The sequence below is a fragment of the Setaria viridis genome, chromosome 1 (genome assembly GCF_005286985.2).
Source record: "Setaria viridis chromosome 1, Setaria_viridis_v4.0, whole genome shotgun sequence".
NCBI classification, from domain to species: Eukaryota; Viridiplantae; Streptophyta; class Magnoliopsida; order Poales; family Poaceae; genus Setaria; species Setaria viridis.
In genome coordinates, this window is record NC_048263.2 from 17,119,081 (window position 1) to 17,134,977 (window position 15,897).

A 15,897-nucleotide genomic window follows, 5' to 3' on the forward strand; every position below is an offset into this window, starting at 1 on the left:
AGAAATCCTTGCCCCTGAATGATCATTCAGGGCAATTCAAGAACAACTCTATGGATTACTTTTGGAGGAGATCGTAAATTCCAATGAAAAATTTTATTACGATGAAACAAGTGTGGGTCAACTTCAAAATGATGCGGACTTGGATCTGGACGTGTAGTGTATATTTGTAATACTTGTAATATTTGAAGCATCTATAAATTGTATATATATATATATAATATATGTAACTTTACTATACTAGATCAATATATATTAATGTAATATTACTAGTATACACAAACTGAAACAAATACGAGTTAAAACAAAAGAAAAACAAAAGGAAAAATGAAAAGACAAAAGGAATTACTATTTAGCACCAGTTAGTAAAACCAACCGGTACTAAACTATCGCTCGCAACAACGCAATGTGACTCGCAGTCTAGGTGGGAATTATTTTCAACTTGCTCGCTCTTTAGTATAGATGGATGCATATCTGTCTAATACGAGACTTGTGAACCATGGCTCGTGAGCTTTGTGTAGTGTAAACTGAGTACTATAACATAAGCAAAAGAATTGTTATGTATGCTCCATTTCAAATAAAACAAAGCTTTGGTATTGCCAACTTCATCAGTCCCTATTGAGATGGATGGAACTAAATTCTTTTTGCGGCAATACACTGCTTGATTGCAATTTCAGGAATGAAAAGGCCAAACCAATGAAATACAGATGTTCCTAACTAACACCCCTACCTATACACACTTGCATGACGTTGCATCTTTCATATTTCTTTTTAGATGCACCATTTATTTCAGCACGAATGTAATTAAAATAGTAGTGCTAGCTGCTGCTCTTATGGAATGTCATTTGTCATTGATTTCGGTTCTGGAGAGGACTCTTCACGAAGGAGATGCCTTGACAATTCTGGTTCATTTCCTTGGTTACTGCTTCTCTTCTCCTCGTTTTTACCCCACAAGACAAAGTAGAGCCCAATAACTATCAGGACAGCTCCTATGACCCTGAGAAATTTCAGACGACATGAACTTAGTTTAGTCAGTTATTGAAATTGTAAGGGTTATGAAGCAAACAGTTATCACTACTTGTTCTGTACGGAATGGCTATCAAGTTGGTTATATTGTTCTCCTCACCCTCCTGTATACAGTTCATCTCCAAGCATGACAGCAGCCATGATGGCCACCATGACGGTTTGTACTGGCTGGAAGATAGCTGTGAAGAGAGCACCACCCCTGTCAATGCACCAGATCTGAAGAGACAAGGCAACGCCTGAAGCCACTAGACCCTGCAGATAAAAAAGATACGTCTAATTTGTCATGGTTTATGGAATTATTGACCAACATATTTTTCTGGAAACTACACCCTAATAAACTGTGGGTTATACTGTTCCTTTCTTCAGTGTTACTTAGGATGAAGGTAAAATAAGTACTATTGAAGGTTAGAGTGGATAAAATTACAGCGTAGAGGACTGTGAAGAGCTCTCCTCCGGAGTGCAGCTTCCACTTATCACTGTCATTCTCACAGAATGCTGCTATAGCCAAGAGTTGGACCAGCCCAAATACCAGCGTGAGAGCAAGCACTGACAACCTGGCTGGGTATTTCTTCAAAACCGGTGCCTGAATAAAAATATTTAATCAGAAAAATACATACTAGGACATTTTGGCTACCAAAAATTATTTTATCACATAGTCTGGAGAACAATATTCCATGCACCCACTGTTCGAAATTAATCCTGACGCAGAATTTGAATAGACTTGGAAGCAAACAAGGAGCCGCAGGACTGATGGCAAACCGAGGAGCCATGACTAATTACTTCATGCGAACATGTCTTAGCAATGTGAAACAGTGTAGGGTTGCCCCTAGATATATCCATGTAACCCTCTTTGAAATCAACAGAGAAAAAGGTGCTAGTTGTGTTCCACCAAAAATTCTCTCGTGTTCATGTTGAGTTCTTAGATTTTCCTATACTTATTTTCCTATACTTATGTGCGTTCGATCCTTGGGCATAGCCAACAAGTGGCATCAAGAGCATGGTGTACGTCATGGTGGGAGGCAACCTCACCGACAGCAAGGATGGTGACTCGACATCTCGAGCACTAGAGGGAAGTGGTGTGCCCCTCCACTATCCCATGCTGTCGAAGACCAACTATACAATCTAGGCGGTGAAGATGAAGGTGTTCATGCGCTCAAGGAGTTTGGGAGGCAATTGAGCCCTCTGATCCAGTGGAGTTGATGAGTGAAAGAAAGGATCAAATGGCATTGTCAGCCATCTATCAAGCAGTACCTGAAGCAACCCTATTCTTATTGGCTGAAAAGGAGACAGCCAAAAAAGCTTGGGAGACTCTCAAGACAATCAACGAAGGTGCTGATCATGTAAAGGATGCCAAGGTGCAAACTCTCAAGTCGGAGCTCGAGACGATTTGCATGAAGGAATCAAAATCTGTTGATGATTTTGCTCTCTGATTGACGACTATCATTAATAAGATTCGAGCACTTGGTGAGAAAGTAGAAGAGATTTATGCAACCAAGAAATTCCTCCGTGCCGTCTCCCGTAAGTTTCTTAAAATCGCTTCTAGCATTGAACAGTTTGCCGATATGAAGATCATAACAGTAGAAGATCTTATCGAGCAGCTGAAGGCACATGAGGAACGCACCAAAGGATATGCTGATGATGGAGAGGAGCATCAACTTCTCACGTGTGCTCAGTGGAAGGAACAGGAGGCAACAAAAGGCAAATGCAATAGGAATTTTGACAAGACAAAGGTGCGGTGTTACAATTGCCAAGATTTTGGGCATTATTCATGGGAGTGCAGCAAGCCAAAAGTTGAAGGAGAAGAGGGACATTTGATTCGGGCTGATGACGATGACCAGCCAGCATTGCTTCGACGAAGAACCATATCCTATTATATATTATAATTTATGTATGGGCAATTAAGTCACTAGTGGTGTGCATGTTTCTCTTGTGAGTCCACGAGAATGTGAGTTTTGTGCCATTTGTGTCCCACAATAAAACGTGTGTCCATGGTAGATGTGTGTCTGGGACGTGGAAGAAATGTGATCACCATCCTGAGTTAGACACCATGGGAATACGAGCACAGGATGTTGATGAGACGAACCTCGGTCCTATGTGTGTGAAGACATTGAAGAGATGAGTTCTCCGTCATATTTGTGAGTTGAGCAAGTCATAGTTTAGATTGACTGCTTCAACAAGCTTGAGATGCTTCAAGATTAGGAGGGAGAATGTTGGAAATTAATCCTAACGCGGAATTTGAATAGACTTGGAAGTAAACAAAGAGTCACATGACTGATGGCAAACCAAAGAGCCATGGCTAATTACTTCATGTGAACATGTCTTAGATAGTGTGAACGTGTCTTAGCAATGTGAAATATTCTAGGGCTTGCCCCTATATATATCCATGTAACCCTCTTTGAAATCAACAGAGAAAAGGTGCTAGTTGTGTTCCAACAAAAATTCTCTCGTGTTCATGTTGAGTTCTTAGATATTCCCATACTTATGTGCGTTCGATCCTAGGGCAAAGCCAACATCCACATGTTTTGTTCCATATTTCTGTATTAGGAGTTCTTTTTTTTTCTGTTCCTCTTTTTACTGCAATTGAAGTTTCTACGGACTATATGTTAATTTTATTAAGCAAGTCTGAACTTGTTCACTCTCTTGAGAACTTTCCTAACTTTTATTATTATAAATTGATTGCAAAGTTTCTTTTTATTAACTTAATAGCAGATTATGAACATGTGTCTCAATATATAGGAAGCAAGCTGTTAGTGTAACGAATAACGTTGTGCAATTCATTTGAATATTATGATCAACAAATCGTGTAGGAAAAGGAGATAGCAGAATATGCTGAGTGGAGTTGGAGAATACACCTGAAGTACCATCCATCCAGACCAGGCAAAGCAATTGCCGAGGAGGAAGAGACAGCCCACTGTCCAATCCCATACATGATTTGAAGAAGCAATGCTGCTTCCCAACATATGAAATGACTTGAAGTTCATCAATGGCATTCCTTTGTAGAGGGTGATGATGGTGGCTCCTCCTATGCTTACTACTGTGCCAATCACTTTTGCCGTCCCGTATCTTTTGTTGATACTTACTTGTTCTAGCCTGTTTAGTTAACCACACAAGAAATTAAGAAAAAAACATACAATCTCCTAATGATGCATAATCCTTGTATTAATAAAACACAATATAAAACTAACGCCAACAATTTTTGTCAAGAACAGTCAATATGACAATGTCATTGTTGAATTACCTTAGGCAAGCAGCAAGGACAAAGGTGATTGCAGGGACAGTATTTTGGATAGCGGAAGCATAGGTTGGAGACAGGTAATGCAAACCAAGAAGGTAGAATCCCTGGTTGCAGGTAATTCTGAGCAGACAAGCATGTGAAAAATTAGATCATGAAACAACTTATTATACATAAGGATTTAAGAAGATTCAATTATGCATTTAGCTTACCCACAGAAGGCAAGAAGGAAGAACTGGACCAGCAAAGAGAAGGTGAAGGGTGGTCTATTCTTCCTGCAAATGCAAGATAACAAGAAGATCTGTAACAACAGAGTAAGGAAGAAAATTTTATAACCGATAATGAAACAATAAAGTAGTATGCATGAGCTCACTTCTCGAGCAAGTAGGCAAAAGGGGCGAGAAGAGCCAAGGCGATGGAGTTGCGGTAGACAGTGAAGACTATCTTGCTGATGCCCATGTTGAGGGCTGCCCTTGTCACCACATGGAACCCTGCCAAGCAGCATTGCAGCAACAGCACCCCTAGTAGCAGCTTCACCTTCTCTGGGGTGTCCTCCCTCCCCATGATCACCTCCTCTTTGATTTCCTTAGGTCTTTCTAGTTTCACCTCTAGCCTAACTAATAAGAGGCGATCTTTATGTTAATCCCATACAAACGCTTGGTTGCACCTTATTATATATAGAAGGAGCCAACCTGTGCCACTTTACAGTATAGATTCAGTTACGTTATTTAATAGCAGATTAGGCAACTGCCAACTAAAAATAAGATCAAAAGAATAGTACATGCAAGCTCGAACAAACAAAATTGAACACAAGAAATATGCATGATTTGGATTCCTGAGCTACTACAATCACCACAAATACAAGTTGATTAGAAGGTACTATGAATGAATGCGATGCCAAATTGCAGGGCAACACAAGAAACTATATAGAAGCTGCCACATGATGCAGGAGCATACCTTAGTTTCAACCCCACTTGCAAGATATGCCTAGCACCAACCACATGCATCAGCTACAATACAAGCTGAGCTCATGAGAGAGATCACGTCAACCTTTCCATGTCACCATGTGCCATACGGCTGCAAATGTGCCTCCATTGGTCAAAGCTGTGCAGCCCCTGCAGGGAACATGCAAGCACAGCAAGTAAGATGCTTGCATGTCGCTCTGAACACACTTGATCATTTGCATTTCATGCTTGGCTGAGCGCTTGATCGCATCAGGATTTTGTCCCACATAAACTGAACAGGATTAGGACTGTATCCTTGAACTGTTAGCAAATAGCTAGCAGTTGGGCACCAACAGCTTTAAGGCTATGAAAACGCTGTATGAATATATGAAAAGTATGTCAATGCCTGAAACGATACAATCTCCATGGTACTGTTAATTGGAGTTGCACCTACCATACATATCTTCAATTGATCAGATCAGACAGCATGGACCAGAATGAAGCTTCATTGATTCGCTTTAGTAGAAGAATTAAGATGGAAATTGTATTGTTCGTCGCTTGTATTAGAATTTGTATGCTGTCCCCATCAGGTATATTCTCTAGCAGGTATCAGTTACACATGCACCTTATTTAAGTATACATATAACATATGTCTTCATATACGCATCACTCTGAAGGCAGGGAACCGGTAATAGGAATAAGGTATCTCAGGAAAAAAAAAGAATCGAAAAGAGGCCCTCAACTTGGTCATGTACATGCAATGCATCAATAACGTCTTGCCCTCTCATGCATTGCAGAAAATTGGTCAAAGGTCACCACAATGAGGTAACACCACCACATGGCATTTGATTCTCTCCATCCCAGTACGTGCTCCATCAACGTGGGGGGCAAACCTATAACAAGCCCACGAGCACCACTAATCTTTCTGATTGATTCCAACCGCTACTCAGATGACCTGGAAGGGGGTGTGCTAACGAAACAACATCTAACAGAGGGTGCACATGTTTTCCTTCTCCCAAAAATCATTGGAATCGCCCTTTGTGACCATCATCTATCCATAGGCCAATCGATGCCTCGTTAGCTGCTTAGTTTAATTTTTACACAGCCGAAAAATTTTCTAGGAGCTCGGCAGTTGTAACTTAGTTTGGTTAGAGTACACTATGTTATATATTGAACCATTTCTTTTGGTGTGTACTCCAGTGATATGATGAGACCAGTAGAAGTGTTACATGGAGACAGGTGCAGGTGGAGGTGCTTATGTCCGACTCGGGTGCAAGTTTCCAATTCATCAAAATACTTACACAGCAAACAACGCATACTAAGACCTTTTGGAGGATTGTCCATGTAGCTACTGTATTGTAACTCATATGATTCGAGATTACTGATTTTTGTGGGGATTGCAGCTCTGATGTGGGCAATTTGGTGTAATGATTTGAGTTTGAGAAAAAAACGGTTTACCTCTTTTATGCATGCGGTTTTTAGGGGGGAGTATGTTGGTTGTGATTCTGGTCTCTATTGCAACATGAGGAATGTGAAAAGATTTGCTTTGAGCACATCATTGGAGGTTGTCGCTTTGGATATCTTTCCCAAAAAATGGATAGAGAAGCAATAATAAATTCTGTTTTTAACTAATCACTTTTTATTTGCGTATACTTTTTTCATTTTTCATCAATTTTTGAGCTGAGAATGGTGTAAAACTTGGCTGCAGAGGCTAGAAATATTTTCTAGTTACAAAGTTTAAAATAGCATATAGAATCTACCCCGTAATGATAACCCGATCACCTTCAAGGCTTAAACTACATTTCAGATACATGACATTGATAGGTACACTAGTAGAGAACTGACTTTCGATCCGCCCCCTTTTATCCCGGTTTAAAGTTGGCCCGGGACAAAAGGGGGTGCGCCGGGGTGCGGGAATTTGGAGGGGAGCATTAGTCCCGGTTGGTAATTGCAACCGGGACTAAAGGCCCCCCTTTAGTCCCGGTTGCAATGGCTAGCTGGGGGGCGTCGGTGGCGGGACCTTTTTTCCTCCAACCGGGATAAAAGGGTTAGTCCCGGTTGGTGCCTCCAACCGGGATAAAAGGGTGTCCCTTTTATCCCGGTTGGATCCTCCAACCGGGATAAACTTCCAACCGGGACAAAAGGTGTTTCCTTTTGTCTCGGTTGGAGTTTTTAACCGGGATAAAAACTCATCCCCCACTATATCCCAAGACAGAGACTTTCTTCTTCATCCAGCCCGAGCAGTTCAGCACATTGATAGAGAGCTGAGCTTCACCTACTCTCCGGTGGTGCCCAAGCAAGGGAGGTGCTGCCCGAAGTTTTTTCCCTCATTTTCGTGGGAATTTGACTCAGCCAACAAGTGCTGCGAAGGTTTGCTACTTCATCCTTGTGTTATGCTTTGATTTATGCTTTGGAGATGGAAAGATTATTTGCTACAATGTGATGATGAAGTAGAAAAATGGAGAGGTATTTTGAGCTAGAATGTGAGGGAGATTGATGTGTCATATATAGTATGCATTATTTCAGTGGTTTAAAAATGATGCTACCTTGTCTAGACGGTTTATCTTATCAAATTCAATATGGTTTTTTAAATCCATATACTTGTTGAACTTGCATACCGTGTTCATTTTTGCGACGATGTTCTCCGCCGAGTAGCAACGTATGTCAAGAAGGAGGTTCGATTCTACGAGAAAGAGTGGATACGGACATCGTGACCGTGTCCCCTTTTCCGTAGCATCTAACCTCTTTCATGACGAAGTGCGGTGCCGCCCAGCTGCGGACATCCTCGCAAAATGAACACGGTCTTCAAGTTCAACAACTTCTGTAGTGGTAAGGAAAGAATTTTTGTACATAGATGACTTCTGCTACTTGTTGAACTTGCATACCGTGTTCATCTCGCCGAGGATGTTCTCCGCCGAGCAGCAACGTATGTCAAGAAGGAGGTTCGATTCTACGAGAAAGAGTGGATACGGACATCGTGACCGTGTCCCCTTTTCCGTAGCATCTAACCTCTTTAATGACGAAGTGCGGTGCCGCCCAGTTGAGGACATCTTCGCGAGATGATCACGGTCTTCAAGTTGAACAACTTATGCAGTGTTAAGATAATAATTTTTGTACATAGATGGCTTCTGCTACTGGAGGAAGTGGCGATGGTGGGGGCGATCGTGGTTCCTATTATGGTAATGTTGTTTGGGACTTTAATTTAAATATGTGTATTTGGATCTTCATGTTGTTGTATTGTACCATGTTGTTTGGATCTTTAATCGATTTTCACGCGTAATCCATTGTCAAGTGTAATCCATTTTCATGCGTAATACGATGCAGATGGACCGGCAATGGATGTATAATGCAGACAGGCGGAGCAAGGTGTTTATTGATGGCTTGCATTATTTTCTCGAAGTGGCAAAAGCGAACAAGCCAGAGAATGGGTTCATATGTTGTCCATGCTTCCAATGCAATAACAGGAAGGAGTATTCAAAGGATTCCTGGGGGACTATTCACAGCCACTTGTTTAAATACGGTTTCATGCCTAACTATTTGGTTTGGACCAAGCACGGTGAACTAGGGGTTGTAATGGAAGATGGCGAGGAGGAGGAGGAAGATGACACCATTCCGGACTGGGTTGCAGGCCAAGCTTTTGCAGGTACTACAATGGGCGAGGCTGATGAAGATGAGTTTGCAGAAAATGACCCTACTGATGACCTTGGTCAGGTGATACGAGATGCATACAGAGATTGCGAAACTGAGAAGGAAGCAGCAAAGTTGCAGCGCATGATAGATGATCACCAAAAATTGTTGTACCCAGGTTGCTAGCAGGGCCATAAAAAACTAGGTACGACACTAGAATTTGTGCAATGGAAGGCAAAAAATGGTGTGTCCGATAAGGCATTTCAGGGGATGTTGAACATTGTCAAGAAGATTCTCCCCGAGAATAATGAATTACCGTCCACAACATATGAAGCTAAACAGATTATTTGTCCTCTCGGATTGGATGTTCAGAAGATACACGCATGCCCTAATGACTGTATCCTCTATCGTGGTGATGAATACGAGAAATTGGATGCTTGTCCCGTCTGCGAAGCCCTGCGGTATAAGATCAGGCGAGATGATCCTGGTGATGTCGAGGGGCAGTCTCCCAAGAAGAGAGTTCCCGCGAAGGTGATGTGGTATTTCCCTATAATACCACGCTTGAAGCGCTTGTTCAGGAACAAGGCGAATGCTAAGTTGATGCGATGGCACAAAGAAGACCGTAAGGAAGATGAGATGCTGAGACACCCCGCAGATGGGGCACAGTGGAGATCAATTGATAGAACATTCCCAGACTTTGAAAGTGAAGCAAGGAACATAAGGTTTGGTTTAAGCACTGATGGATTCAATCCATTCGGTGAGTTGAGTAGTGGTCATAGTACTTGGCCTGTGACCCTTTGTATGTTCAACCTTCCTCCTTGGCTGTGTATGAAGCGGAAGTTCATTATGATGCCGGCGCTTATCCAAGGCCCAAAACAACCCGGCAACGACATTGACGTGTACCTAAGGCCGTTGGTTGATGACCTTTTACAGCTCTGGAAGGAAGAAGGTGTACGTGTGTGGGATGAGGATAGACAAGAGATCTTTAATCTACGAGCACTGTTGTTCGTAACCATCAACGATTGGCCTGCATTGAGTAACCTTTCAGGACAGACAAATAAGGGATATCGGGCATGCACCCACTGTTTAGACGACACAGACAGCATGTACTTGAAGCACTGTAAGAAGGTCGTCTATATGGGTCATCGTCGATTTCTCCCTGCTCACCACCAGCTGAGAAAGAGCGGGATGCATTTCAAAGGGACGCCAGACCATCGTAAAAAACCTGCACACCGTAATGGAAAGCGTGTGTTCGAGATGATGAAGGATGTATATGTAGTCTTCGGAAAGGGACTTGGTAGCCAACCTGTTCCGAACGACGATAACGGACATGCACCCATGTGGAAGAAAAAGTCAATATTTTGGGAGCTACCTTATTGGGAAATCCTAGAGGTTCGCAACGCAATAGACGTGATGCACCTGACGAAGAATCTTTGCGTGAACGTGCTAGGCTTCATGGGTGTTTATGGAACCTCAAAAGATACATTGGAAGCACGACAGGACCCGAAAGCCATGGGGCAACGAGATGACCTACATCCGGAAAAGAGAGATAATGGACAGCACTACTTACGTCCTGCCAGTTACACTCTCAGCAAGGAGGAGAAGGATAGCATGTTTGAATGCTTGAATAGTATGAAGGTCTCGTCTGGGTACTCCTCGAATATAAAGGGAATAATAAATATGAAACAAAAGAAGTTTACAAATCTCAAGGCTCATGACTGCCACATGTTGATGACCCAGTTGCTTCCGGTTGCACTGAGGGGTGTTCTACCAGAAAATGTCCGGTTGCCGCTCGTAAAGCTATGCGCGTTTCTCAATGCGATTTCGCAGAAGGCAATCGATCCATCCAAGCTATCAAAGCTACAGAACGATGTGGTGCAATGTCTTGTCAGTTTTGAGTTGTTATTTCCACCATCCTTCTTCAATATTATGACGCACTTACTGGTTCACCTAGTAAAAGAGATTGGTATTCTCGGACCTGTATACCTGCACAATATGTGGCCTTTCGAGAGGTTCATGGCAGTCCTAAAAAACTATGTTCGTAATCGTGCCCGTCCAGAAGGAAGCATCGCCAGGGGATATGGAACAGAGGAGGTGATCGAGTTTTGTGTTGATTTTATTGATTCAATTGACTCGATTGGGGTTCCAACTTCACGCCACGAGGGGAGGCTCCGAGGAATGGGCACCCTTGGAAGGAAATCAAGTTTGAGCAATGATACTGATTTGTTCGACAAGGCACACTACACTGTTCTACAATAGTCATCCTTTGTGTCTCCGTATATCGAGCAGCACAGGCAGATGGTAGCTTCCAAAAACCCGACCAAATCCGATGCTTGGCTTACCCGTCATCACATGGAAACTTTTCCCTCCTGGTTGCGCCAACAACTTATGGGTAACTCTGAGATTCACCCACAGCTTGCCTGGTTAGCCAGGGGACCTGCTACCACAATCGTCAAATTCCAAGGCTATGAGATAAATGGTTACACATTTTACACGAGAGCCCAGGACCAGAAAAGCACGAACCAGAATAGTGGTGTCCGCATAGATGCCATGGACAGAAATAATAGCAAGGAGTCGTATTATGGTGTCATACAGGAGATATGGGAACTCGAATACGGACCGCTGTACATCCCTCTATTTCTTTGCAATTGGGTGAAGCTAACTGTCGTCACCAAAGATCAGTACGGAATGACAATAGTAGATATGAGCAAGACTGGATACAGTGATGACCCATTCGTACTTGCCAATGATGTGCATCAGGTGTTCTATGTCAAGGACATGTGCAGCAAACCCAAGAGGAATCCAGAAGAGACATGGGAGCCAAAGTGCCACATAGTTCTTCCAGGTAAAAGAAAAATCGTGGGAGTCGAGGATAAAACAGACCAATCAGATGATTATGATCAGTTTGATGGCATGCCTCCATTCGCCGTTGAAGTTGATCCAAGCATTTTGCTATCCAAAGAAGAGGCTCCGTACTTACGCCGCGATCATGATCAAGGAACTTTCGTGAAGAAGAAATTTTACAACGTTGTATTGTAATGCGTTAAATGTACATGACCTTTGTGTATTAATTGATACAATTTGTAATTTACCCTATGTATGATTTCATGTGTTATTAAATTTGTTAGGTGAAGATTTTTTAGATATACATGAACATTGTTAACCACATACTAACATGGATTTTTCTGCGCATTTAATTGAATAATTTCTTGATCACAGAAATGCAGTAAAATAAATATTTTACAGGCTACATGAGTTGGTATAGAATTAATGATTACTTCATACTTATTGTCAATTTACTCGTTAATTAAATATATTTTTGCATGTACAAAATCTCTGAAGGTTTTGTTTTTCATCCTGAAATGCAGTGAAAAGGTAAAATAAAATCCATTTCCAAAAAACAGGCGGGAGAAGAAAAATAGGAAAAAAGACCTTTTGTCCCGGGTGCTAACAGCAACCGGGACAAAAGGCCCCCCTTTTATCCCGGTTGCAAACGGCAACCGGGATAAAAGGGTACGTTTCGTCTCCCGCCCGAACGTACCGTTTTATCCCGGTTGCCAACTGCAACCGGGATAAAAGGCCCCCCCCTTTTATCCCGGTTGGTGACGGGACCCGGGACAAAAGGCTCTTTTGTCCCGGGTCCCATTACGAACCGGGATAAAAGGGGGGGGGGGGTTAAAAGGCACTGTACTCCCTTCTACCCCCCGCCAGTTACACACTTAGCCAAAATTTTGCAAGTCCCGCGCGTTCTCCGCCGTCGCCGCCCGTCCGCCTCCCTCGCCGGCCGCCGCCGTCGTCGTCCCCCATTGCGCCGTCGACGTCCCCCATTGTGCCGTCGTCGTCCCCCGGCCGGCCCTCCTTGATCCCCTCCTCGTCCGTCGACGCGCCCGGCCCCCGGCCACCTCGTCGTCGGCTGCATCCTCGTCGCCCCTCGTCGCCGGCTCCATCCTCGTCGCCCCTCGTCGCCCCTCGTCGCCGTCTCGTCGCCGTCCCTTGTAGCCGCCGTCGTCGTCTTCGCCTCGGCCGCCGTCGTCCCGCCGTCGTCGTCTTCGTCCTCGTCGCCGCCCCGGCCGCCGCCGTCCCGCCGTCCCGCCGACCCGGCCGCCGCCCCGCGCGCGAGAGGTCCGCTGCCGCGCCGGCCGGCAGCGCCGGGAGGGTTTTCTTTTTAAGTTAATTAGAAAATTAAGTTTTATTTTTAGATAAATTTGTAATTTTGTTAAGTTAGATTTTTAGATTTCTAATTTTGTTAAGTTAGATTTTTAGATTTCTAGTTAGTTTGTTAAGTTAGACAGAGATCGCCGAGTAGCCGCCGTGATCGCCGCCGTGATCGCCGCCGTCCCGCCGAGTAGCCGCCGTGATGGCCGCCGAGTAGCCGCCGTGATCGCCGCCGTCCCGCCGCCCATCACAACCTAGTAGGCACCGCCTGTGGTTCCGGTGAACCGTCCCCGCCTCCGCTGTACCGCCGCCCTGACCGCCGCCGTCCCGCCTCCGCCGCCCTGATCGTAGAAATTCGTCAAAATTCGTAGAAATTCGTAGAAATTCGTAGAAATTCAGAAATTCGTAGAAATTCGTAGAAATTCGTAGAAATTCGTAGAAATTCGTAGAAATTCATAGAAATTCATAGAAATTCATACAAATTCGTAGAAATTCGTCAAAATTCGTAGAAATTCGTCAAAATTCGTAGAAATTCATAGAAATTTGTAGAAATTCATAGAAATTTGTAGAAATTCGTCAAAATTCATAGAAATTTGTATAAATATTTCGGACTTTGTACGATTCGTGTTATTTTATGATTTCATTATATACATGTATAATTCCGGACTTTGTAGGACTTTGTACAAATTTGTATTAAGACGATTTCTATGACTGTCATGTATGATTCCATGTATGTTTCCATCAATAGTTGAAATGGCAGACGATGAGACCGCAAGGTATATCATGGAGCAGATAATCGCTGGTGATGGTAGTGGCGACAACGTTCCACTATCATACACGGATGAAGAGGGCACCCAGGCGGACATGTTCCTCAACATGTCCGCCGATGGGAATGAAGAGCAACAGCCGCAGCAACAACTTGCCGTGGCGGAAGGTTCCGGCGAGGTATATACAACCATTCTTGTATTGTTTCACGCCACCGCTACTACTACGTACTAATTAACGAATCTTGAACTGTTAGCCCTCCGGATCGACACAAGGGCAGAAGACCCGAGGTCGTACAAAGGTGATGGAAGGGAGGCTTGTCATCACCGAAGTTACAGATGAGGGCAGGCCGGTTGCTCCTGAGAAGGTAGCAAAGAAGTACGTGAGTCAAATCGGGGCAATCGTCCGGGACAACGTGCCTATCAGCATTAGAGAATGGAAGGGCAGAAGCGATAATCCGTACGCCCTTCCAGAGATAGAAAAGAATATGCTGTGGGAAGACGTGAAGAGACATTTCACATTCCCCGAAGGATATAGCGAGAAGGATGTCAAAGCGTGGACGCTTAAGAAGATGGCTACTCAATTCCAGACATTCAAGAAGATGCTGGACACCCACTACATCAAGAAGGGCAAAACTCCAGACTTCAACGCGTGGCCAAAGTTGAGGGACCACTGGGATGCATTTGTTGAATACAAGAGGAGTGAAGAAGGTGTGAAAAAGATCACGACCAACACAGCAAATGCTAGTCAGAAGGGCTACCACCATCATTTGGGGCGAGGTGGGTATGGCTCAGCAATTCCCAAGTGGAGGAAGATGGAACAAGATCTGATCGAACGGGGAATCATACCTGCAACTATTGAATGGCCCGAACGATCAAAGAACTGGTACTACGCTCATGGAGGCTCCCTAAGCCAAGAGGATGGGACGCTGATTTTCAATGACACAATACGTGAGAAGGCCGAACATCTCATGAAGAACATTGAAGATTCCAAGGCTGGGAGGTTGAGGGTGGACCGAGAAAATGATGAGCTCACATTGGCCCTCGGTAATCCAGAGCACCCAGGACGTTGCCGGGGGTTCGGGGTGGTTCCGTGGAAGTTCGCTTTCCGAGGCGACAGCGCCTCTTACAAAAGCCGGAAGCGAAGAAAGGAACAGATGGAGGAGAACTGGCGGCAGATGCTAGAACAAAGAATGATGGATGAAATCAATCGGCGGGTGGCCGACGCAGTTGCGGAGTTGGCGCAATCTGGAGCAATGCCGAATCCTCACACCGCCAGCCCTTCTCAACGCCTCGGGAGCAGTTGTGCTTCTACAGGGGTCCCCGATGCGCAGACGCCCAGGTTACCCGTGGAGGAGCAACGGTTCCCCGTGGATGCCATCACGCAACGGACCTCATGTGAGCTGCATGCACCGGTCGGCAACCTCACTATTAAGGTATACTTATACATAATATTTATGCAATCTTGTCAATTGATCCAGGCCTCAAGATCGGAGTTCAACTTGTTTACTTCTGCTATATGTACAGGTAGCGTACGGGAGTGCGTTACCAACCCTGGCAGGGCAGAGCAGTCATGGCATGGACATTCCAACAGGCTACGCCAGCGTCTGCGTCGAGCAAATAGTAGATCCCCAGTATGAAGGTCTAGAGCTCGACTTCCCGGGAGGCGACGGGGAAAAGACATTGGCAGATGCGCTTCATGGGATCATTCTATGGAAGAAACGCTACATCATTATTCCCCGCACGGAGCCATCTCCTCAGACCTCAAGACCGCTCCCCGTAGATCCCCAGCAGCGACCTTCTCCTCATACCTCGAGACCGGCATCTCTTGCTCCAGGACCGTCTCTTCCATCTATATCAAGGTCTCCATCTCCACCACATCCTGGTGCTGGGAGCGACGACGATAATAACAACACCCCTCCCCGATCACCGTCGCCGGCACCAAGAGCGGTCCCCTCGAAGGAACCTGCAGCACCACTCAAGAAGTCACGAGCACCGCCTCCCAAGCAAAGAGTACAGAGAAAGAAGAAAACAAAGGTCGACCCTGAAGTGGCTCGCAAGGAACGCTTTGAGGCAATGTCTCATGAAGAACAGTGGGCAGAAATCCAATGAGAGGCCAGTGAGTGGTTCAAGAAACAAGCCGAATTAAAAA

The 15,897-nt window shown here is 44.5% G+C and overlaps 1 protein-coding gene across 1 annotated transcript; it reads right to left on the bottom strand.

Annotated features, from left to right (window-relative positions):
• Nucleotides 1-539: 539 nt before the first annotated feature.
• LOC117844639 (protein WALLS ARE THIN 1) lies at nt 540-5,128 on the bottom strand. Its single transcript, XM_034725376.1, has 7 exons — nt 4,629-5,128; nt 4,468-4,530; nt 4,262-4,378; nt 3,876-4,113; nt 1,448-1,606; nt 1,124-1,275; nt 540-994 (listed from the first exon to the last, which is right to left on the bottom strand). The coding sequence occupies exons 1-7, from the start codon at nt 4,817-4,819 to the stop codon at nt 829-831; spliced, it is 1,086 nt and encodes a 361-aa protein (XP_034581267.1). The 5' UTR covers nt 4,820-5,128; the 3' UTR covers nt 540-828.
• Between the last annotated feature and the right edge of the window lie 10,769 nt (nt 5,129-15,897).